The following is a 25910-nucleotide window of genomic DNA, read 5'->3' as shown; positions in this document are numbered from 1 at the left end:
CTCGTCGCCATTGATATGTCCTTACTGTACAGTATAAATGCACACGAGGCCCATGCTTGAGAGAAGTTCAGTCTGTGACCTGTCCTTTATTCCTTAGCACTCAAGTGCCAGGAAGTGGGTGGAGCTTCCTCTTGTCTATCTGAAGGTCCAGGTTAGGCGTGTCTCCCACAAGTTCACCACCTAATGGTCATTGTTCTCACAGTCTACAATTTAGGTCATATTATACATGGGTTACATTGCTGGTTGAATACATGACAATAACCATCGCCAAATCCCCCACCATCAACATCCTGGGGTCAACATTGCCTGCAAACATTGCCACCTTCCCAGTGAGTCCCTATCATTGCCGCTGAAAGGTATGTCTAGATTTTCATGATTTTATCATTAGAACAGCAGGGCAGAGCTTCCATTTGCCTAGAAGATCGCGTTAGCACCATAAAATATTTTCCTTGGTGGTGTCTCATTTAATATACAGGGCAAGATTTCAGCAAGAATCCCACTCTTGACTACATCTCCACCACTGTGAGGGAGGGTAGTTGGGGGAGGCTGCTGCAGTTAAAGGCTTGCTGCAGGCAAAATGACCAACATCATCATAGGCAGTCCCTCGGAATCGAGGAAGACTTGCTTCCACTCTTAAAATGAGACCTGAGATGGCTGAACAGTCCAATACGAGAACCACAGTCCATGTCACAGATGGGACAGATAGTCATTGAGGGAAAGGGTGGGTGGGACAGGTTTGCCGCACGCTCTTTCCGCTGCCTGCGCTTGATTTCTGCATGCTCTCAGCGACGAGGTGCTCAGCGCCCTCCCGGATGCACTTTCTCCACTTAGGGCGGTCTTTGGCCAGGGACTCCCAGGTGTCAGTGGGGATGTTGCACTTTATCAGGGAGGCTTTGAGGGTGCCCTTGTAATGTTTTCTCTGCCCACCTTTGGCTCGTTTGCCGTGAAGGAGTTCCAAGTAAAGCGCTTGCTTTGGGAGTCTCGTGTCTGACATGCGGACATTGTGGCCTGCCCAGCGGAGCTGATCGAGTGTGGTCAGTGCTTCAATGACCAGAATCACAGCGGGTCACTCAGATGCGGGGCAGAGAAAGACAGAGATCTGGAGCTGCACTTGAACATTGAAAAGTGATGGTAGATGTGCGCCATCTGGGAGGGTCTGTAATGATCAAGGCCTCAGGATTCTCAGAAGCTGCAGTGGCGATAATGCTGGCAGAGATAATAGCAAGAGGATGATGACTATTTGACACCCAGGCAGTTATGCCTCAGAAAAAGGATATGCAGGCAGTTTGGAGGGAGAAAGCACTGGCAGTCAGTGCCACTCTACCAACCATACAGTGCCATAAACTTTTCAATGATCAGCTTGGCCAAGGTAAGTGAAGGTACAAGTGCCCATGCAGAGGCTGATAGACCTTTGGAAGCAGGACTCATCTCCACACTATCCTGGACCACATGGTATCATTTTTTTTTAATGTGACCCTTAATAGGCAGAAGTGATCGCCACAATCACCTCCTTTGCTACCATTCCACTGCATATTTCCTGAAATGCTTGTCTGACAAATGAAGAGACTATTGCATTTCCTGCACCTGATTTCACAAGCAAATGTCTACAGACATCTGGGCAAAAGATAATGACATTATGAATTTGTTTGTGGCAAGTTGAAATCTTTGGAGAAAGCTCTGCAACTCTTTGACAAACATATAAGTGAGCCTGTGGGAGAGGGAGGAGTTGGAGGAAAGCTGTCGGGATCAGATTAGTAATGAAATGGAGAGCCTGTACAAACGTGCTTACAATAACTGTCTTCAGGTATTCTACTGACTTGGAAAGCCTCCTGCTATTGCACAGTTATATCTTCCAATTCACAGGTTAGAGAGCACCTTCCTAAAATGAATGGGCCTTGTGTTCCTCACATGTGCGGAACACTTACAGAAAAATGCATCTGAAGAATGACACTTTCTTCACCTGATTCACCCATCCCATAATAGCACGATGCTTACTCATGTACCCAGCCCAGATACATCAGTTCAGGATAAAGTCATTACTGAGACAGCGAAGCTATCACTTGGTGAATTATAAGAGCACCAGTGAGCAGGAGGAGCGAGGAGGAAACATGAGGAAACAGCTATCTGTCCTGAAAGAAGGCAGAAAAAGCCACCCTTGGTTGAGGGGCCCAAGAATCAAGATCTCAAGGACTCAGGCTTTAAAACATTTATGATTTGGGAGCAAACATTTCATGTGCAGGCAATTGTAGTGGTCTCTTCTCATATGGTACAGATGGTGGAAAGGCCAGAGGACCGCACAACTCCCAGGGTCTTAAAAGAAATGACTGCAGAGATAGTGGATGCATTGGTTGCAATCTACCAAAGCTCCCTGGATTCTGGAGAGGTCCCAGCGGATTGGAAAACCGTAAATGTAGCACCTCTATTTAAACAAAGGGGCAGACAGAAAGCAGGAAACTATAGACCAGTCGTTTCCAATCTGTCGTTGGGAAAATGCTAGAGCCCATTATTAAGGAAACAGTAGCAGGACATTTGGAAAGAATAAAATAGTCAAGCAGAGTCAGCATGGTTTTATGAGAGGGAAATCATATTTGACAAATTTGCTGGAGTTCTTTGAGGAAGTAACGAGCAGGATGGATAAAGGGGAACCAATGGATGTGGTGTATTTGGATTTCCAGAAGGCATTCGATAAGGTACTACATAAAAGGTTACTGTACAAGATAAAACCTCACGGGTTGGGGATAATATATTAGCATGGATAGAGGACTGGCTAACTAACAGAAAACAGAAAGTCGGGATAAATGGGTCATTTTCAGGTTGGCAAACTGTAACTAGTGGGTGCCACAGGGATCGGTGCTGGGCCTCAACTATTTACAATCCATATTAATGATTTGGATGAAGGGACCGAGTATAATGTAGCCAAGTTTGCTGATGATGCAAAGATGGGTGGGAAAGCAAGTAGCGAGGTGGATACAAAGAATCTGTAAAGGGATATAGATCGGCTAAGTGAGTGGCAACCAATTGGCAGATGGAGTATAATGTGGGAAAATGTGAGGTTATCCACTTTTGCAGGAAAAATAAAAAAGCAAATTATTATTTAAATGGAGAGAAATTACAAAATGCTGTAGTACAGAGGGACCTGAGGGTCCTTGTGCATGAAACGCAAGAAGTTAGTATGCAGGTACAGCAAGTGATCAGGAAGGCAAATGGAATGTTGGCCTTTATTGCAAGGGGGATAGAGTACAAAAGCAGAGATGTCCTACTACAACTGTACAGGGTATTGATGAGGCCACACCTGAAGTACTGCATATTTAAGGAAGGATATACTTGCATTGGAATCAATTCAGAGAAGGTTCACTACGTTGATTCGTGAGATGAGGTGATTAGAACATAAGAACATAAGAATTAGGAACAGGAGTAGGCCATCTAGCCCCTCGAGCCTGCTCCGCCATTCAACAAGATCATGGCTGATCTGGCCGTGGACTCAGCTCCACTTACCCGCCTGCTCCCCGTAACCCTTAATTCCCTTATTGGTTAAAAATCTATCTCCGTGACTTGAATACATTCAATGAGCTAACCTCAACTGCTTCCTTGGGCAGAGAATTCCACAGATTCACAACCCTCTGGGAGAAAAAATTCCTTCTCAACTCAGTTTTAAATTGGCTCCCCCGTATTTTGAGGCTCTGCCCCCTAGTTCTAGTCTCCCCGACCAGTGGAAACAACCTCTCTGCCTCTCGCTTGTCTATCCCTTTCATGATTTTAAATGTTCTATAAGATCACCCCTCATCCTTCTGAACTCCAACGAGTAAAGACCCAGTCTACTCAATCTATCAACATAAGGTAACCCCCTCATCTCCGGAATCAGCCTAGTGAATCGTCTCTGTACCCCCTCCAAAGCTACTATATCCTTCCTTAAGTAAGGTGACCAAAACTGCACGCAGAATCACCAATACCCTATACAGTTGCAGCAGGACCTCCCTGCTTTTGTACTCCATCCATCTCGCAATAAAGGCCAACATTCCATTCGCCTTCCTGATTACCTGCTGCACCTGCAAACTAACTTTTTGGGATTCATGCACAAAGACCCCCAGGTCCCTCTGCACCGCAGCATGTTGTAATTTCTCCCCATTCAAATAATATTCCCTTTTACTGTTTTTTTTCCCCAAGGTGGATGACCTCACACTTTCCGACATTGTATTCCATCTGTCAAACCTTAGCCCATTCGCTTAACCTATCTAAATCTCTTTGCAGCCTCTCTGTGTCCTCGACACAACCCGCTTTCCCACTAATCTTTGTGTCATCTACAAATTTTGTTACACTACACTCTGTCCCCTCTTCCAGGTCATCTATGTATATTGTAAACAGTTGTGGTCCCAGCACCAATCCCTGTGGCACACCACTAACCACCGATTTCCAACCCAAAAAGGACCCATTTATCCCGACTCTCTGCTTTCTGTTAGCCAGCCGATTCTCTATCTAATACATTTCCTCTGACTCTGCGAACCTTTATCTTCTGCAGTAACCTTTTGTGTGGCACCTTATCGAATGCCTTTTGGAAATCTAAATACACCACATCCATCGGTACACCTCTATCCACCATGCTCGTTATATCCTCAAAGAATTCCAGTAAGTTAGTTAAACATGATTTCCCTTTCATGAATCCATGTTGCGTCTGCTTAATTGCACTATTCCTATCTAGATGTCTCGCTATTTCTTCCTTAATGATAGTTTCAAGCATTTTCCCCACTACAGATGTTAAACTAACCGGCCTATAGTTACCTGCCTTTTGTCTGCCCCCTTTTTTAAACAGAGGCGTTACATTAGCTGCTTTCCAATCCGCTGGTACCTCCCCAGAGTCCAGAGAATTTTGGTAGATTATAACGAATGCATCTGCTATAACTTCTGCCATCTCTTTTAATACCCTGGGATGCATTTCATCAGGACCAGGGGACTTGTCTACCTTGAGTCCCATTAGCCTTTCCAGCACTAACCCCCTAGTGATAGTGATTGTCTCAAGGTCCTCCCTTCCCACATTCCTGTGACCAGCAATTTTTGGCATGGTTTTTGTGTCTTCCACTGTGAAGACCGAAGCAAAATAATTATTTAAGGTCTCAGCCATTTCCACATTTCCCATTATTAAATCCCCCTTCTCATCTTCTAAGGGACCAATATTTACTTTCGTCACTCTTTTCCGTTTTATATATCTGTAAAAGCTTTTACTATCTGTTTTTATGTTTTGAGCAAGTTTACCCTCGTAATCTATCTTCCCTTTCTTTATTGCTTTCTTAGTCATTCTTTGCTGTTGTTTAAAATTTTCCCAATCTTCTAGTTTCCCACTAACCTTGGCCACCTTATACGCATTGGTTTTTAATTTGATACTCTCCTTTATTTCCTTGGTTATCCACGGCTGGTTATCCCTTCTCTTACCGCCCTTCTTTTTCACTGGAATATATTTTTGTTGAGCACTATGAAGAAAGGTTGAGTAGGTTGGGCCTATACTCATTGGAGTTTAGAAGAATGAGAGGTGATCTTATCTAACGAGGGAAATTAAGCATAGTGTTAAATCCAAGGAAGAGGTATATAAATTGGCCAGAAAAAGCTGCAAACCTGAGGACTGGGAGAAATTTAGGATTGAGCAGAGGAGGACAAAGGTTTTAATTAGGAGGGGGAAAATAGAGTGTGAGTGGAAGCTTACTGGGAACATAAAAACTAGTTGCAAAAGCTTCTATAGATATGTGAAGAGAAAAAGATTAGTGAAGACAAACATAGGTCCCTTGCAGTCAGAATCAGTTGAATTTATAATGAAAAAAGAAATGGCAGACCAATTGAACAAATACTATGGTTCTGTCTTCACGAAGGAAGACACAAATAACCTTCCGGAAATACTAGGGGACCGAGGGTCTAGTGAGAAGGAGGAACTGCAGGAAATCCTTATTCGTCAGGAAATTATGTTAGGGAAATTGATGGGATTGAAGGCCAATAAATCCCCAGGGCCTCATAGTCTGCATCCCAGAGTACTTAAGGAAGTGGCCCTAGAAATAGTAGATGCATTGATGATCATTTTCCAACAGTCTATTGACTCTGGAACAGTTCCTATGGACTAGAGGGTAGCTAATGTAACCCCACTTTTTAAAAAAGGAGGGAGAGAGAAAACAAGGAATTATAGACCAGTTAGCCTGACATCAGTAGTGGGGAAAATGTTGGATTCAATTATTAAAGATGAAATAGCACATTTGGAAAGCAGTGACAGGATCGGTCCAAGTCAGCATGGATTTATGAAAGGGAAATCATGCTTGACAAATCTTCTAGAATTTTTTGAGGATGTAACTAGTAGAGTGGACAAGGGAGAACCAGTGGATGTGGTGTATTTAGACTTTCAAAAGGCTTTTGATAAGGTCCCACACATGAGATTGGTGTGCAAAATTAAAGCATATGGTATTGGGGTAATGTATTGATGTGGATAGAGAACTGATTGGCAGACAGGAAACAGAGAGTCGGGATAAATGGGTCCTTTTCAGAATGGCAGGCATTGACTAGTGGGGTGCTGCAGGGCTCAGTGCTGGGACCCCAGCTATTTACAATATACATCACTGATTTAGATGAAGGAATTGAGTGTAATATCTCCAAGTTTGCAGATGACACTAAGCTGGGTGACGGTTTGTGCTGTGAGGAGGATGCTAAAAGGCTGCAAGGTGCCTTGGACAGGTTAGGTGAGTGGGCAAATGCATGGCAGATGCAGTATAATGTGGATAAATGTGAGGTTATCCACTTTGGTGGCAAAAACACGAAGGCAGAATATTATCTGAATAGCGACAGATTAGGAAAAGGGGAGGTGCAACGAGACCTGGGTGTCATGGTTCATCAGTCATTGAAAGTTGGCATGCAGGTACAGCAGGCGGTGAAGAAGGCAAATGGCATGTTGGCCTTCATAGCTCGGGGATTTGAGTATAGGAGCAGGGAGGTCTTACTGCAGTTGAACAGGGCCTTGGTGAGGCCTCACCTGGTATATTGTGTTCAGTTTTGGTCTCCTAATCTGAGGAAGGATGTTCTTGCTATTGTGGGAGTGCAGCGAAGATTCACCAGACTGATTCCTGGGATGGCAGGACTGACATATGAGGAGAGACTGGATCGACTGGGCCTGTATTCACTGGGGTTTAGAAGGATGAGAGAGGATCTCATAGAAACATATAAAATTCTGACGGGACAGGACAGGTTAGATGCAGGTGGAATGTTCCTGATGTTGGGAAAGTCCAGAACAGGGGGTCACAGTCTAAGGATAAGGGGTAAGCCATTTAGGATCGAGATGAGGAGAAACTTCTTCACTCAGAGTTGTTAACCTGTGGAATTCTCTACCGCAGAGGGTTGTTGATGCCAGTTCATTGGATATATTCAAGAGGGAGTTAGATATGGCCCTTACGGCTAAAGGGATCAAAGGGTTTGGAGAGATAGTAGGAAAGGGTTCCTGAGGTGAATGATCAGCCATGATCTTAATGAATGGTGGTGCAGACTCGAAGGGCCGAATGGCCTACTCCTGCACCTATTTTCTATGTTTCTATTTTCTATGAAATGTATAAGATTATGAGGGGCTTGACAAGGTGGATGCAGAGAGGATGTTTCCACTCATGGACGAAACTAGAACTCGAGGGCATAATCTTAGAATAAGGGGCCACCCATTTAAAACTGAGTTGAGGAGGAATTTCTTTTCTCAGAGGGTCGTAACTCTGTGGAATTCTTTGCCCCAGAGCTGTGGAGGCTGGGTCATTGAATATACTTAAGGTGGAGATAGATTTTTGAGCAATAAAGGAGTGAAGGGTTATGGGGAGTGTGCAGGGAAGTGTGTGTTTTTGTGTGTTTGTGTATTTTTTCTCAGATAGCCTCCTGTTATTCCTCATGTGGTGATTCACTGTTGTTTTCTGCATTTACAGTGATGGTGAGTTTTTTATGTTTTGAATTAGATTGCTGCACTGGAGCGACTGCTTCCTACAAGAACAGTATGGAATTACCTGAGCAATCAGTAAGTATAACATTCAATGATGAAGGGGCAGGGCCTTTGTTCACTGTGGAAATTTTGTTTTCCATCATTCCACAGGATAACACTAAGGGGTCGAAATTCCCTTCATAACACCGCCCATTAGCACCGTTGCTAGGCGGCAAATGGGCAGCAAAGGCCTACCGTCGGTGTTAAACGGCGTCCATGGCTCCGGACAAATTCGGTCGGCTTTTTGGTCGAGGAGCCAAGAGGTAACACTGCGCCGTCTAATGCCACCCATGTGGTGACGTCATCCAGGGTGCAAGGCCCCTCTTACTTGGTTTGTTTGGACGCCTAACTGCAAGGCATCCATACTGCCTGGGCAAAGCTGACGGTACAAAGATGGGAAGAAAAGCCATGTGTGAGGAGGACACAAAAAATCTGCAAAAGAACATAGACAGGCTAAGTGAGTGGGCAAAAATTTGGCAGATGGAGTATAATGTTGGAAAGTGTGAGGTCATGCACTTTGGCAGAAAAAAATCAAAGAGCAAGTTACTATTTAAATGGAGAAAGATTGCAAAGTGCCGCAGTACAGTGGGACCTGGGGGTACTTGTGCATGAAACACAAAAGGATAGTATGCAGGTACAGCAAGTGATCAAGAAGGCCAATGGTATCTTGGTCTTTATTACAAAGGGGATGGAGTATAAAAGCAGGGAAATCTTGCTACAGTCGTACAGGGTATTGGTGAGGCCACACCTGGAATACTGCATGCAGTTTTGGTTTCCATATTTACGAAAGGATATACTTGCTTTGGAGGCAGTTCTGAGAATGTTCACAAGGTTGATTCCGGGGATGAGGGGGTTGACTTATGAGGAAAGGTTGAGTAGGTTGGGCCTCTACTCATTGGAATTCAGAAGAATGAGAGGTGATCTTATCGAAACGTATAAGATTATGAGGGGACTTGACAAGGTGGATGCAGAGAGGATGTTTCCACTAATGGGGGAGACTAGAACTAGAGGGCACGATCTTAGAATAAGGGGCCACCCATTTAAAACAGAGATGCTGAGAAATTTCTTCTCTCAGAGGGTTGTAAATCTGTGGAATTCGCTGCCTCAGAGAGCTGTGGAAGCTGGGACATTGAATAAATTTAAGACAGAAATAGACAGTTTCTTAAACGATAAGGGAATAAGGGGTTATGGGGAGCGGGCGGGGAAGTGGAGCTGAGTCCGTGATCGGATCAGCCATGATCTTATTGAATGGCGGAGCAGGCTCGAGGGGCCGTATGGCATACTCCTGCTCCTATTTCTTATGTTCTTATGTAACATCGCGGTGCTCGGGCGTATTTGCCCAGAGATCAAGGTCAGATTTCTTTCTTGATTTATTTCATCTTCTTTTCATTAGTTGTAGCAGTGGGGAAGTTTGCGTGTCGGTCGGAGAAGTTTGAGATTTTTTCTTTCTTCCCTTTTCCTCCTGTTTCCCAGCGAGCACGGCCTTCGCCTCCCAATGCGCAATTCAATCGGCCTCCTGAGCTCCCGCCCGAGGATGAGTGTGCGACCTCACTTTTTAGCGCTGCTCTCTCGTCTTTGGGCGTAAAAATTGAATTTGGCCGTTGAAGCCTGTACCTAACGCCGGCGGTAAAATTGGCACTCAGCTGGTGACACCGTCTCAAAAACTGCGGTTCCGAATTTCAAGCCCTAAGTACTTCCAGATTAGATATGAATATGTGGCATTACCCTAGCAACACCAACCTTACACTTGAACTGCTTTATAAAACTGAAATGAGAAAGGATCCAGAGCTAATGGATAAAGTGTCAACCATTTTAAGAGCAACAGGTCAGACTTTATTCTCATGGAAAGTCCAAATCAACTGGCATTCAGGACTCTCCCATAACCCACATCATTTTCAGGTGACATACTATTACAAGACTCCAAACAAGACACAAAACTCCCAAAGTAAGTGCTCTACTCGGAACTCCTATACGGCAGGCGATCCCAGGTGGGCAGAGGAAACGTTACAAGGACACCCTTAAAGCCTCCCTGATAAAGTGCAACATCCCCACTGACATCTGGGAGTCCCTGGCCAAAGACCGCCCTAAGTGGAGGAAGTGCATCCGGGAGGGCGCTGAGCACCTCGAGTCTCATCGCCAAGAGCATGCAGAAATCAAGCGCAGGCAGCGGAAAGAGCGTGCGGCAAACCTGTCCCACCCACCCCTTCCCTCAACGACTATCTGTCCCACCTGTGACAGGGACTGTGGCTCTCGTATTGGACTGTTCAGCCACCTGGGAACTCACTTTTGGAGTGGAAGCAAGTCTTCCTCGATTCCGAGGGATTGCCTATGATGATGACTATTACAAGAATAGCTACACTCATTCTTGAATGCAGAATAGTTGCTTATGCATTAAAAACAAGAGAACTTAAGCAGTTAACTTTTACTTGATTTCTTTATTTCTGAATTGCAAGTTGCTTGGGGAAGACTCACAGACAAGTGTTATTACTATTAAAGTTATAACTCTCGGGTAAATCATACTTTCTGGAAGATGGAAATCTAATTTTAAAACATTTAACAAGAAACAGTGGAAAGTAAGATTCTCATAAGCAGAAAGTGAAACTTTGAATTTTAACTTTCGCAAGAATTTGCGCATTTACAATTTGCATTGTTTCATTAAAAATTAAGCTTTGGGCATCCAACTGATATTTAATTCATACGGGAGCCATTATGGGCACAGATCATGCCATAAGATTGTATAATAATAGTTGCACAAAGCCTTGGTCAGACCTCATCTGGAGTAATGCGTTCAGTTTTGGGCACCACACCTCAGGAAGGTTGTTATTGGCAACACACAATCACCAGAATGGCATTGGAGCTTAATGGGTTAAATTATGAGGACGGGTTGCATAAACTTGGCTTGTATTCCCTTGAGTTTAGAAGATTGAGGGAGATCTAATCGAGGTCTTTAAAATGATAAAGGGATTCAATAGGATAGATACAGAGAAACTATTTCCTCTGATGAGGGAACCCAGAACGAAGGGTCACAATCTTAAAATCAGAGCTCAGCCACTTCAGAGTGAAATTAGGAGGCACTTTTTAACACAAAAGGTAGTGGAACTAAGAACATAAGAATTCAGAGCAGGAGTAGACCATTCGGCCCTTCGAGCCTGCTGCGTCATTCAATGAGATTATGGCTGATCATCGACCTCAACTCCGCTTTCCTTCCCGATCCCCATATCCCTCGATTCCCCTGGAGTCCAAAAGTCTATTTATCTCAGCCTTAAATATACTCAACGACTCAACATCCACAGCCCTTTGGGGTTGAGAATTCCAAAGATTCACACCCCTCTGAGTGAAGAAATTCCTCCTCATCCCTGTCTTAAACGTCCTTCCCTTTATCCTGAGACTATGGCCCTTACTTTGAGACTCTCCAGCCAGGAGAAACAACCTCTCAGCATCTACCCTGTCAATCCTCCTTGGCAGAAAAAAATCAAAGAGCAAGTTATTATTTAAATGGAGAAAGATTGCAAAGTGCTGCAGTTCCAACTGTCACAGGACAGAGAGTGGAGAGCACCAGTTCCAACTGTCACAGGACAGAGAGTGGAGAGCACCAGTTCCCACTGTCACAGGACGGGAGAGTGGAGAGCACCAGTTCCCACTGTCACAGGACGGGAGAGTGGAGAGCACCAGTTCCCACTGTCACAGGATGGGAGAGTGGAGAGCACCAGTTCCAACTGTCACAGGACAGAGAGTGGAGAGCACCAGTTCCAACTGTCACAGGACAGAGAGTGGAGAGCACCAGTTCCAACTGTCACAGGACGGGAGAGTGGAGAGCACCAGTTCCCACTGTCACAGGACGGGAGAGTGGAGAGCACCAGTTCCCACTGTCACAGGATGGGAGAGTGGAGAGCACCAGTTCCCACTGTCACAGGACAGAGAGTGGAGAGCACCAGTTCCAACTGTCACAGGACAGAGAGTGGAGAGCACCAGTTCCCACTGTCACAGGACAGGAGAGTGGAGAGCACCAGTTCCCACTGTCACAGGATGGGAGAGTGGAGAGCACCAGTTCCAACTGTCACAGGATGGGAGAGTGGAGAGCACCAGTTCCCACTGTCACAGGACAGAGAGTGGAGAGCACCAGTTCCCACTGTCACAGGATGGGAGAGTGGAGAGCACCAGTTCCAACTGTCACAGGACAGAGAGTGGAGAGCACCAGTTCCAACTGTCACAGGACGGGAGAGTGGAGAGCACCAGTTCCCACTGTCACAGGACAGAGTGGAGAGCACCAGTTCGAACTGTCACAAGACAGAGAGTGGAGAGCACCAGTTCGAACTGTCACAGGACAGAGTGGAGAGCACCAGTTCGAACTGTCACAAGACAGAGAGTGGAGAGCACCAGTTCGAACTGTCACAGGACAGAGAGTGGAGAGCACCAGTTCAAACTGTCACAGGACGGGAGAGTGGAGAGCACCAGTTCAAACTGTCACAGGACAGAGTGGAGAGCACCAGTTCGAACTGTCACAAGACAGAGAGTGGAGAGCACCAGTTCGAACTGTCACAAGACAGAGAGTGGAGAGCACCAGTTCAAACTGTCACAGGACGGGAGAGTGGAGAGCACCAGTTCAAACTGTCACAGGACAGAGTGGAGAGCACCAGTTCGAACTGTCACAAGACAGAGAGTGGAGAGCACCAGTTCGAACTGTCACAAGACAGAGAGTGGAGAGCACCAGTTCAAACTGTCACAGGACAGAGAGTGGAGAGCACCAGTTCTCACTGTCACAGGACAGAGTGGAGAGCATCAATTCGAACTGTCACAGGAGCATCCAGTCGTGCCCCGGTAAATGCCCCCAAAGGAAGTGGAGTGTGGAAAATTTCACTCCGCTTCTATTGAGGGGTGGTCAGGCCAATTCTGCGGTGGGAGCAGTACTTCCACGCTGTGGGCTAAAATTCCCTGCCCCAGAAGGTTAACGCCCCGAAGATGGGAGCCTGTGCGGGGAGACGGAGGGAAGTTGAGGGGAGACGGGGGCGCGGGATGGAGGGGAGAGTGTTGTAGGTGGGGGGCGTAGAACCTCTGTTAGCATCCTGGAGCGGCGGTAAAGGGTGTCTAAATGCTTACCGCTAGACGGTCAGCTTTTAGCGCCCGGCCGGCAAATTCGGCTCAGCGTTTCCGGCGGTGCAAAAACTTACTGCCCCGCCCTGTAGTTTCATTTAGATCATGACGTCAATCGTTGTGCAACGTTCCACTAGTGCCCCAGTTGCAAAGTTAGGTGCTAACACCGCATTGAACGTCCGTCACAAGTGACGCCTGAAAAGCCAGGCGGGCCCATAATGGAGTAGGGGCTATTTGCCGCGTGTTTAAATTGAGGGAGGAAGATCCTAAATCGGAGGTCACGTTGACTGCAACGTTTGCGCATAGCACACTGTGTGAAGCTCAGACTTTAAAGCGGTAGTTTTATCTGCCATTACAGTGTCCTTACAACTTTAGTGAAATAATTTAATGGGGGCTTTACTAGTTCGCCAGCACATCCTGCTCCATGCTTTTGCTAGGCGGCATCAAGATAGAAGGGCTCTTGGCCATGTTGGCCCATGGATGAGGAGAGGCCAAAGACGTCTGGGGAAGAGGCCTTACCCACCACGGGTTTACAGGCACCAACACTCATACCTCCAGCTCTCTGAGCAGCAGTGTGTGAGAAGGCTGCACTTCCAAAAGGAAGTGCTGACAGAAATATGCCATCTCCTACAGAAAGACCTGCAGCCTCACAGCGCTAACAGGACTGCACTGCCTGTCGCATTGAAGGTGACTGTGGCACTGGCCTTCTATGTTCCGGCTCTTTCCAGGCTGCAGCGTAGGACAAATGCAGCATCTCTCAATATGCTGCAGAATGGATTTCATAACCTTCACAATGAGCAGGGAGAGCCAGAATGAGCGGGCATGTAGGTTCGGCAGAATTGCGAGCTTCTCGAGGGTTCAGGGAGCCATTGACTGCACACACGTGGCCTGCGAGAACCATTACACAGAGGTATTCAGAAACCGAGAGTGATACCACTCCCGAAACGTGCAGCTGGTGTGCGACTACACGCAACGCATCCTCGCAGTGAATGGCCGCTACCCAGGGAGCGCACGTAATGCTTTCATCCTGCACGAGAGCACTGTCTCACGATTGTTTCAGCCACCACGGGAACCGCTGGCTGCTCAGGGACCAAGGATACGGCCTAGCCACCTGGCTAATGACCCCACTCTGTGACCCCATCACACAAGCGGAGCAGCGTTACAGTGAGAGCCATGCAGCCACCCACAACATCATCTAAATACAATAGGGGTGCTCGAGCAACGTTTCCGATACCTGGACTGCTCTGAAGGCAGCCTTCAATACTCCGCTCAACAGGTGCCGGAGTTCATTGTGGTGTGCTGCATGCTACACAACATGGCCATCATGAAGGGCCAGGCATTGCCGGTGGGGATTGCAGGGCCACCTTACGAGGAGGAGCATGATGAACAGGAGCCGGGGAGGCACTGAATGGCGAGCCACAGGGGAGGCAGCGGGGAGATGCTGCCGGACCAAGAGCCGCATGTCGGCAGCTCATAATGGATCAGTTCTCTTGAATGGAGGAAGCTGATGGATGCAGCTAATACTGCCTGTGCTATGTGCCACCATAATGGTATATCTCCGGTGAAGTTTGCAATGATACACAAGATGCCAATGGCAAACAGCCAAAGTAACATTTTCCTGAAACAAACAAAACCCCCCCCCACAAAAAAATACAACGTCCTGTTGCAATGCACTCAACAACAATGAAGTGCAGCAATGTACCATAACTATTTACAGGCGGCAGTAACAATTTTCAGTGCATGTTCCCAATGTAGTCCTCGTCCTTAATTCGACTTGGCCTGAGCTTTCCTCCCCTAACCTTTCCCCCCCCCCTCCCATGCCTACTGCTCCTCCTCAATGAGGCTTCAGTGCCCATAGCAAGGCTGCTTTATGTGTGGGCCAGACGATGCCCTGGTCCAGCTCTGGGCCTGGAAGGCCTGGCTGCGGACTCCTCCGCCTCAGCATCGCAGCAACAGTCTGTGATGGCTCGGGTGTGGACTGCGTCAGGTGCAAGGTCGGAGTGGCGATGGTGGGAGCGGGAATGCTGTCACTTTGAGGAAGGGCAGCACCTTCCATTCCCAGGGGACCACTGCCACCCAATGCTGCAAGAAGTTAATCATGTGGGGCTGAGCCTCAGCATCCAGAGCACGATGTGTGACCACAGCTTGCTGGCCTGCTTCGGCACTATCACTTCCTCGTCGGACTGTGGGGAACACGGAGAGGAAGGCAGTAGTTAGTGATCACATGGCATCACCTAGCTGTTGCATGGCTTGTGCCTGCAATGCGATCACTGCTGGCGAGTCACCCATGGAACGCGCCATCCCCTCTGGGACTCCACTATCACTGCTGGAGCCCATCTGCCTCTGTGAGCACCCAAGGATGGGCTGGCTGGAGTCTTCAGATGAATGGGCAATGCTTGAGGCTGCTTCCGCCACACTCACAACAAGTGATGGTCTGCGAGGTCCTACCCGATGCACCCATGAGGTTGCGGTGCATTTACGTGCTCTCCCTGGACATAGCCACCAATTCCAGGTCCACATCTGCCTGTCTCTGAGCAGGACTACTGGGCCGACTCACCCTCCGAGCTTCCCCTCCCGCTCGGCGTTGCTGTAGGCCACTGGGGCCAGGAACCTCAGACTCATCAAAGCCCTCAAAGGAGACGTTCCCCACCCCGCCGATGTTGTGTCCCCGCTCGGTGGGACTGATGGGGTCTCTCTCTCTCAGGGAGCACACTGTCGTCTCTTCCCTCATCATCTCCCCCATGACCCAGATGTCGACGGCCCATGGGAAGGCTGCTGCACTTCTGGCTGGTCATCTGTAAACACAAAGCAACAGACGTGTGGCTAGCAGCAGGGGAGAGGGCAGGCGGGTAAGAGGAAGGTGGCATCTATATGTGAAGGGGCTAGTATACTTGATATTAGGGGGTCAAGGAAGTCACATCAATCGCAACAGCCATTCACATACTGTCACTACCCGTAGGGGGCTCATCCTCGCTGCCGGCCACTCTGGGGTGCCCATGAGGGCCGACACTCACTGCTCTACCACGGGAGGTCCGACAGATTAGGCTCTCCGGCTTTGGTCCACTGGTGCTCACGCCGATTATGCGCTAACTTGACCTATAATAAGAGCATAAAGAAGTGTTGAGTAAATGCGCAGCTCCTCTTGTGCCACATGTGCCTTCGATAGTAGAATAGCTGCCACTGTCTGGAAGTGCAAATGTGTTCATTATAATCTGCGTTTGGGCAATGACTATCAACAATGGAAGGGGAGTGCAAGGAGGGGTCACAATGATTAGGGGACAAGAGGGTCTGCGATGCCTGAATGCACAGGGCATGCTGGTGAAGTGAACCTCCAGCTTTCTCGTGGCTTTAACAACCCACACCATGGCCTGGAACATGTAGAGAAGGAGCAGCTCCATCAAAGACTTTATATCGTGTGAGACAGTAATCTTGCAATCATGGCATGGGTCCATAAATGTTAAGGGTACTCACCCTGACGACCCTCGTTAGGTCGTTAAACTTCTTTGCGCATTGGGTGGCAGTTCTAGCCACCATGTCTGGCGCTGACACCTCGAGGCTATCCCCCTCCAACTCTTTTTGAATACCCTTGGCACGGACCTCCTTCCTCCCACTAGATGCAGTGCAGGCCGCCTCCTCTCAATGGCCTGAACTTGGGCCTCAGCGGCCGTTGCAGAGAAGAGCGTGCTCTCCAGCTGCCCCATTTCTCATGCTCTGAACGAAGTGGGCCGGTGGAGCTGCGCATGCGCAAACAAAACCGATGTGCCCTAAACTTTCACCTGGGCCCGGGAAGCCTTGAGCACATCTGCGCATGCGCAAAGTCCAGAGCATTTTTTGCGCCATGGTTTACGACTGGGCGGCCATGCACAGGTGTGTAACGCCTGATTTAGCGCCCCCGATCATTGAACCTCAGTTTCGGCTGAATTTTACAGAGGGAGTCGCAAACTTTTTCCAGACGCTATCAGGACTGCCCCGCCGTGATTGACGCCCCAAAATCGCCAAACCTGAAAATCTAGCCCCTAAATCTCTCTGAACACCTTGGGGACAAAATTGATCAACTCACCGCCCACTGTTGCCGACTGCCGCCAACATTCCTCTGGACGATCCGCCCAGTGCCACTTTCGAGGTGTCCTGGAGCGGGCGGGAGGGGAGAGTCGCCGGGAACCGCCCGCTGACGTCAGCGGACGGCCGAGTGGCACAACTGACCTCCCACCCGCCGAGCTCCCATATTCATGCCGGCGGGAGAACGGGGGTGGACCGCTGGCTGGAGGCTGGTCTGTCCCCGATGGTCAGTATGAAGATCCTGAAAAAAAGGTTAGTGAACATTTTTTTTTTCCACAGCGACTTACCTGGATGGGGTCCCCTGAAGGTCTTCCAATAGTTTTTTCATTTTTTACCGGTGATTTTTTTTTTCCAGCTGTTCAGCCCTGTGGGCCCAACGCCATCCTCAGCGGCACTTGGGCGGCAAGTGCCTCTGCCGCTGAGAATGAGACCTCCCGCCCGCTGCTGCCCAGATTGTCGTCGTCTATCATCCATTTGCCACCCGCCGACCTTCGAGGGATCTCGGCGATGAATATCCCGCCCAAAGTACTGTCCGGTACCTCGGTGGCCATCGGCGGCACTTGGGGAGCGGAGGCCTTGATCAAAATCGGCCCCCAACATTTAATAGTTTCTCGCTTTTAAAAATATTCTGTTATTCTATTCTTCCTACCAAAGTGAATAACCTCACACTTCCCCACATTATACTCCATCTGCCACCTTATTGCTCACTCCCTTAACCTGTCTATATTCCTTTGCAGGCATTTTGTGTCCTCCTCACAGCTTACTTTCCCACCTAACCTTGTATTGTCAGCAAACTTGGATACATTGCACTCGGTCCCTTCATCTAAGTCATTAATATAGATTGTAAATAGCTGAGGCCCAAGCACTGATCCTTGCAGCACCCACTAGTTACAACCTGCCAACCAAAAAGTGAGCTGTTTAGACCTGTTCTCTGTTTTAACCAATCCCCTATCCATGCTAATATATTATCCCCAACCCCATGAGACCTTATCTTGTGTAGCAGTCTTTTACACGGCACCTGATTGAATGCCTTTTGGAAATCCAAATATACTACATCCACTGGTTCCCCTTTATCTACCCTGCTAGTTATATCCTCAAAAAAACTCTGAATAAATTTGTTAAACATGATTTCCCTTTCATAAAACCATGTTAACTCTGCCTAGTCATGTTATGGTTTTCTACGTGGCCTGTTACCACTTTCTTAATGATGGATTCCAGAATTTCCTCGGTGACTGATGTCAGGTTAACTGGCCTGCAGTTCCCAATTTTCGCTCTCCCTCCTTTCTTGAATAGCGTGGTTACATTTGCTACATTCCAATCTGCTGGGAATGTTCTCGAATCTAGGGAATTTTGAAAGATCAAAACCAATGCATCTCTGCAGCCACCTCTTTTAGAACCTTAGGATGTAGGCATCAGGCCCAGGGGATTTGATAGCATTTAGTCCCGTTAGTTTCTTGAGTACTTTTTCTCGACTGACACTAATTACTTTACGACCCGCACTCATTAGCCCTTTGGTTCCCCATTATTTCCGGTATGCTTATTCTACTGTGAAGACAGATGCAAAATATTTGTTTAAAGTCTCTTCCATTTCCTTATTCCCCATTATCATTTCTCCTGTCTCAGCCCCGAAGGGATCAACACTTATCTTTGCTACTCTCTACTTATTTACATACTTGAAGAAGCTCTTGTAATCTGTTTTTATATTTCCTGCTAGTTTACTAATATTCTATTTATTGTGTTCCTAACACAGATGAGGCTGCACACAGGAAGGTTAAAGTAACAGTGACCTCAGTCTTTAATAAGATACTCCAGAGTGAGAAACAGGCCTTAGGAGCCGGCTTATATACAGTGCTCCCAAGGGATGCTGGGATCCCTTGGGACTTCAGGGTATGCACTCCCTGGTGGGGAACATGGGAGGGGGAGTGCATGCTTTACAGACACACAACATCACTCCCCCCCCCCCCCCCCACCAAAGTCAAAGTGAAAACTATTTACAAGGTGAGACAGTCGGGAGCCTTTCTTTCCCTGGTGGATCGCCTCGGTACAAATGTCTGTTCTGGTGTGTTGGCTGTGCCCTCGCTGGGCTGGTGTGTTGTTGGCCATGCAGGGCTGCTAGGTGAGCCTGGCCTTGCTGGGCTGTTGGGCGTGATGGGTTCAATTTCCTGGTCCGGGTGGTGTCGTTGATCCTTTGGATGTGTGTTGTGGGCTCAAAAAAGATGGTGTCTGCTGTGGGTTGTTCAGGGCAGTCTGTGAACCGCAGCCTCGTTTGGTCCAGGTGCTTTCTGCAAATTTGTCCATTATCTAGTTTGACTACAAACACCTATTCCCTTCTTTAGCTATCACCAGGCCCGCGATCCACTTGGGACCATGTCCATAGTTTAGTACATACACAGGGTCATTCAGATCAATTTCCCGTGACACAGTGGCACAACCATCGTTTACATTTTGTTGCTGCCGCCTGCTCTCTCCCTGATCATGCAGGTTGGGGTGAACCAGCGAGAGTCTGGTTTTAAGTGTCCTTTTCATGAGTAGCTCAGCCGGGGGCACCCCTGTGAGCGAGTGGGGTCTCGTGCGGTAGCTGAGCAGTACTCGGGACAAGCGGGTTTGGAGTGAGCCTTCTGTGACTCGTTTAAGGCTCTGTTTGATGGTTGTACTGCCCGCTCTGCCTGCCCATTGGAGGCTAGTTTAAACGGGGCCGAGGTGAAATGTTTGATCCCATTGCGGGTCATGAATTCTTTAAATTCGGCACTGGTGAAACATGGCCCGTTGTCACTGACCAGTATGTCAGGCAGGCCGTGGGTGGCAAACATGGCCCTCAGGCTTTCAATGGTGGCGGTGGCAGTGCTTCCCGACATTATTTCACATTCAATCCATTTTGAAAAAGCATCCACCACCACCGGGAACATTTTACCGAGAAACGGGCCCGCATAGTCGACATGGATCCTCGACCATGGTCTGGAGGGCCAGGACCACAAACTTAGTGGTGCCTCTCTGGGCACGTTGCTCAACTGAGCACATACGCTGCATTGCCGTACACAGGACTCGAAGTCAGAGTCGATACCGGGCCACCACACGTGGGATCTGGCTATCGATTTCATCATTACTATACCGGATGTGTGCCGTGGAGATCCGAGATGAACGTCTCCCTGCCCTTTTTGGGTAGCACTGCGCGGTTACCCCACAACAGGCAGTCTGCCTGAATGGACAGCTCATCCTTTCGCCACTGGAACGGCCTGATTGGCTCTTCCATGTCAACGGGGATGCTAGCCCAACTCCCATGCAGTACACAGTTTTTACTAGGTACAGCAGAGGATCTTGGCTGGTCCAAGTCCTAATCTGGCAGTCCGTGACAGGTGATTTATCATTTTCAAATGCTTCCATGACCATCAACAAGTCTGCGGGCTGCGCCACCATCAACAAGTTTGCAGGCTGCGGCATTTCCACCCCCGTGGTGGGCAATGGTAGCTGACTGAGAGCATCCGCACAGTTCTCGGTGCCTGGCCTGTGGCGGATGGTATAGTTATACGCTGATAGCGCGTGTGCCCACCTTTGTATGTGGGCTGAGGCATTAGTATTTATCGCCTTGTGAGGGGCTTGTGATCGGTTTCCAGCTCAAATTTGAGGCCAAACAGGTACTGATGCATTTTCTTTACCCTGAACACATATGCTAATACCTCTTTCACAATCATGCTGCAGGCCCTCTCGGCCTTAGACAAGCTCCTGGAGGCATAGGCGACAGATTGTAACTTCCCCGCAACATTAGCTTGTTGTAATACACACCCGACTCCGTACGACGATGCGTCACATGCTAGCACAAGTCTTTTACACGGGTTATACAATACAAGCAGCTTGTTGGAGCATAAAATGTTTCTGGCTTTCTCAAAAGCAATTACTTGTTTTTTTCCCCATACCCAGTTCTCACCTTTGCGCAATAACACATGTAGGGGCTCTGAGAGGGTGCTTAGCACCGGTAGGAAGTTACCAAAATAGTTGAGGAGTCCCAGGAACGACTGCAGCTCTGTGACGTTCTGTGGCCTGGGCGCGTTCCTGATAGACTCTGTCTTGGCGTCTGTGGGCCGAAAGCCGTCCGCCGCGATCTTTCTCCCCAAAAACTCCCCTTCTGTTGCCATGAAAACGCATTTCGGCCTCTTCAGCCGCAGCCCTACGCGATCCAGTCACTGGAGGACCTCCTCCAGGTCTTGCAGGTGTTCGGCGGTGTCCCGACCCATGACCAATATGTTGTCCTGAAAGACCACCGTGCCTGATACCGACTTGAGTAGGCGCTCCATGTTTCTCTGGAAGATCGCTGCAGCCAACCGAATTCCAAACGGGCATCTGTTGCAGACGAACAGTCCCTTGTGCGTGTTGATGCAGGTGAGGCCCTTCGAAGACTCCTCCAGCTCCTGCGTCATGTAGGCTGAAGTCAGGTCGAGCTTGGTGAGCGTCTTGCCTCCTGCCAGCGTCGCAAATAGGTCGTCTGCCTTAGGTAGCGGGTATTGGTCCTGTAGCGAGAAACGATTAATAGTTACTTTATAATCACCGCAAATCCTGACCATGCCATCACTTTTGAGTACTGGAACAATCGGGCTGGCCCACACGCTGAATTCCACTGGGGAAATGATGCCCTCATGCTGCAACCTGTCCAGCTCGATTTCCACTCTCTCCCTCATCATGTGAGGTACCGCTCATGCCTTGTGGTGAATGGGTCGTGCCTCTGGGACCAAATGGATCCGCACCTTTGCCCCAGAAAAATTTCCAATGCCTGGCTCAAAAATGGAAGGAAATTTGTTCAGAACCTGGGTACATGAGGCCTCATCGACATGTGATAGCGCTTAGATGTCATCCCAGTTCCAGCAGATTTTGCCCAGCCAGCTCCTTCCAAACAGTGTGGGGCCATCGCCCGGGACAATCCAGAGTGGCAGTTCGTGCACCGTGCCCTCGTAGGTGACCTTGACCATGGCGCTGCCCAGGACAGTGATAAGCTCTTTGGTGTACCTTCTCAGTTTCATGTGGATGGGGCTCAGGGCTTGTCTGAATGCCTTGTTGCACCACAGTCTCTCAAACATCTTTTTACTCATGATGGATTGGCTAGCGCCAGTGTCCAGTTCCATGGCTATGGGTAAGCCATTCAATTTTACATTTAGCATTATAGGTGGACATTTCATCGAAAATGTGTGCACCCCGTGTACTTCAGCATAGGAAGCTCGAAATTGCTTTGATCCACCATGGACCGATCTTCCTCTGCCACGTGGTGGTTAGCAGGTTTTGCAGAGCTTGCAGCTCATTTGCAAGCTGGTTGGAGGTGCCCCACTGTTCCACAGCTCTTGCAAACATACCCTTTGAAGCGGCATGAATAGGCTGAACGGAAGCCTCCACAACTCCAACAAGGTGTGAATTGCCTTGCATTCATCGTTTGTTGGGGACTCTGAGTCATCTGGGTCACCTGAGGTCTGCTGGCAGTTTCAAACTTGTGGGTTCTGCCCTGTACATTTCTGCTCGCAAACACAGTTCCAGTTAATTTATGAACATTGCAAGCACTTGTGTGCTGAGAGATTTGTTTGGTGTCATCACTGGTGGACATAAACGCCTTGCTGAGGGTCGGTGTCTCTCGTCAAAAGTTTTCGTAGGATGGTCTCGTGGCCAATGCCCAGTACAAAAAAGTCTCTGAGCATTTGCTCCAGGTAGCCATCAAACTCAGAATTGTCCTGCAAGTCGCCTTAGCTTGGCAACGTAGCTCGCCACTTCCTGACCTTCAGATCGCTGGCACATGTAGAACTGATACCTCGCCATCAGCATGCTCTCCCTTGGGTTAAGATGCTCCCGACCCAGTGTACACAGCTCCTCATACGACTTATCGGTGGGTTTCACCGGAGCCAGAAGATTCTTCATGAGGCTGTAGGTCGGTGCCCCGCAGATTGTGAGGAGAACCACTCTCCTTTTTGCAGCGCTTCCTTCTCTGTCCAGCTCTTGGCTACAAAGTACTGATCTAGCCATTCGACATAGGCTTCCCAGTCCTCACCCTCCGTGAACTTCTCCAGGATGCCCACAGTTTGCTGCATCTTTGCGTTGGATTCGTATTCTCGTCACCAGTTATTGTGTTCCTAACACAGATGAGGCTGCACACAGGGAGGTTAAAGTAACAGTGGCCTCAGTCTTTAGTAAGACACTCCAGAGTGAGGAACATGCCTGAGGGGCCGGCTTATATACAGTGCTCCCAAGGGATGCTGGGATCCCTTGTGACTTCAGGGGATGAGCTCCCTGGTGGCGGAACATTGGAGTGCATGCTTTACAGATACACAACACTATTTCCTCCCTTTTTATAATTTTTTGGTTATCCTTTGCTGGTTTCTAAAGCTCTTCCAATCCACAGGCTGACAAATATTCTTTGCAACATTATAAGCCTCTTCTTTTAATATAATACTGTCCTTAACTTCTTTAGATAGCCACGGATGGATCATTTTTCCCATGGTTTTTTTAATTTCTCAATAGAATGTATATTCGTTGAGAATTTTGGAATATTTCTTTAAGTATTCGTCACTGCCTATCTACCGTCATACCTTTTAATTTAATTTCCCAATCTACCTTAGCCAACTCGCCCCTCAAACCTATGTAATTAGCTGTATTTAAGTTTAAGATTCTAGTTTAGGATTAAAGTATTTCACTCTCAAACCCAATGTGGCCGTCTATCATATTATGATCACTCTTCTGCAGATGATCCTTTACTATGAGATTACTAATTAACCCTGTCAAATTACACAATACAAGACCTAAAATAGCCTGTTCCCTGGTTCGTTCAATGACGTATTGTTCTAGGAAACTGTCTCAAATGCAGTCCATGAACTCATCTTCCAGACTACCTTTGCCAATGTGATTTTCCCGGCATATGTGAAGATTAAAGCTTCCCACGATTATTGTGTTACCTTTGTGATAAGCTCCTATTATTTTTTGATTAATACTCTGTCCAACGGTGTAGCTACTGTTTGCGTGCCTATAAACCACTCCCACCAGTGTATTATGCCCATAGTTATTTCTTATCTCCATCCATACTGATTCTACATTCTTATCTTCCGAGCCAAGATCCTTTCTCACTACTGTGCTTATGTCATCCTTTATCATCTGGGCTACCTGCCGCAGCCCCCCCATCTATGCTTTTCCAGTCTGTCTGTCTTTTCGAAATGTCAAGTACCCTGGAATATTTAGTTCCCAACGTTGTTCACCATGTAACCATGTTTCTGTAATGGCTCTTGGATTAAACCCATTTATCTCTGTTTGTGTCCCTAATTCGTCTCTCTTGTTACAATGTTCGTGCATTCAGGTAAAGAGCCTTTAGTTTTAACCTTTTACCATTGTTCCCTGCTTTCATCTTATTCGCTGATGCACAATTACCTTTAAACTCTCTGTCCCTTCCTGTCACATACTTATCTTTACCCAAATTGCCACAAAGCTCCATTGCCTTGACTTTTCTCTTTATATTTATACATTTCCCCTCACCTGATCTCTCATCCACCCTTTTTTAGTTGAAAGCCCAATCTACAGTGATTCGATTTGCCAGGACACTGGTTCTAGTCCGGTTTAAGGGGAGCCCGTCCTAACGGAACAGCTCCCTCTTTCCCCAGTACTGGTGCCAGTGTCCCATGAACTGATCCCCTTCCCCCCCACACCACTCTTTGAGCCACACATTTAACTCTCGGATCTGCTTATCCCTATGCCAATTGGCGCGTGGCTCAGGTAATAATCCAGAGATTATTACCTTTGAGTTTCTGCATTTTAATTTAGACCGCAACTCCTCAAACTCAATAGAATCTCATTCCTAGTTCTACCTATATCGTTAGTTCCTTTGTGGATCACGACAACTGGATCCTCCCCCTCCCACTCCAAATTCTTCTCCAGCCGCAAGGAGATATCCCTGCCACTGGGCAGGCAACACAACCTTTAGAACTCCCGGTCGTAGCTACAGAGAACAATATCTATCCCTTTGACTGTATTGCCCCTTCCATCGCAACATTCCTTTTCACTCTCCCCACTTCAATGACCTCCTGTACCACGGTGCCGTGGTCAGTTTGCTCATCCACCTTGCAGACTTTGCCCTAATCCACACAGGCGGCACTAACCTCATACCTGTTGGATAAGGGCAAAGGCCGAGGCTCCTCCAGTACTTCACCTGATTCTGCTTATGTTATATATATGGACTTGGATTTACTCTGTACAGCCACCAGAAGGTTCATTCCCCGGAGTTCCAAGGGATCCCATAATCCCTTGGGAGCACAGGTATTTAAGAAGGCTTCATAGGTTGCAGAGGCACTCTGGAGACCTGCAATAAAAGACTAAGGTCACACTTTACTTTGAGCTCACAGTGTTCAGTCTACTCTTTCTCCATACACAGCAATTGGCGACGAGATACAGATCGCGAACCCCAAAGATGCAGAGAACAGTGGGCATCCTGGAGAAATTTTCGGAGGGAGATGATTGGGAAACTTTTGTGGAACGACTCGACCAATACTTCGTGGCCAATGAGCTAGATGGGGAAGAGAGCGCTGCCATACATAGAGCAATCCTCCTCACCATCTGTGGGGCACCAACATATGGCCTCATGAAGAATCTGCTTACTCCAGTGAAACCCACAGAGAAATCGTACGATGATTTGTGCACACTGGTCCGAGAACATTTGAACTCGAAGGAAAGCATTCTGATGGCGAGGTACTGGTTCTACACCAGGCCAGGAAGTGGCGAGTTATGTCGCTGAGCTAAGACACCTTGCAGGACATTGCGAATTTGAAGTACATTT

At 47.9% G+C, this 25910-nt stretch overlaps 1 protein-coding gene across 1 annotated transcript in view; it reads left to right on the top strand.

Moving 5' to 3' along the window:
• LOC139279543 (protein lin-54 homolog) overlaps positions 1-25910 on the top strand; it is a 228533-nt gene that overhangs the window by 90156 nt on the left and 112467 nt on the right. Inside the window, exon 4 of the mRNA XM_070898671.1 lies at positions 7953-8011. Coding sequence (XP_070754772.1) covers positions 7953-8011 — 59 coding nt within the window. The remainder of the gene's footprint in view (positions 1-7952; positions 8012-25910) is intronic.

The sequence above is a fragment of the Pristiophorus japonicus genome, chromosome 14 (genome assembly GCF_044704955.1).
Source record: "Pristiophorus japonicus isolate sPriJap1 chromosome 14, sPriJap1.hap1, whole genome shotgun sequence".
Taxonomy (NCBI): Eukaryota; Metazoa; Chordata; class Chondrichthyes; family Pristiophoridae; genus Pristiophorus; species Pristiophorus japonicus.
Note: the sequence above shows the minus strand (reverse complement) of the source record. Positions and strands in the feature narration are given on the sequence as shown.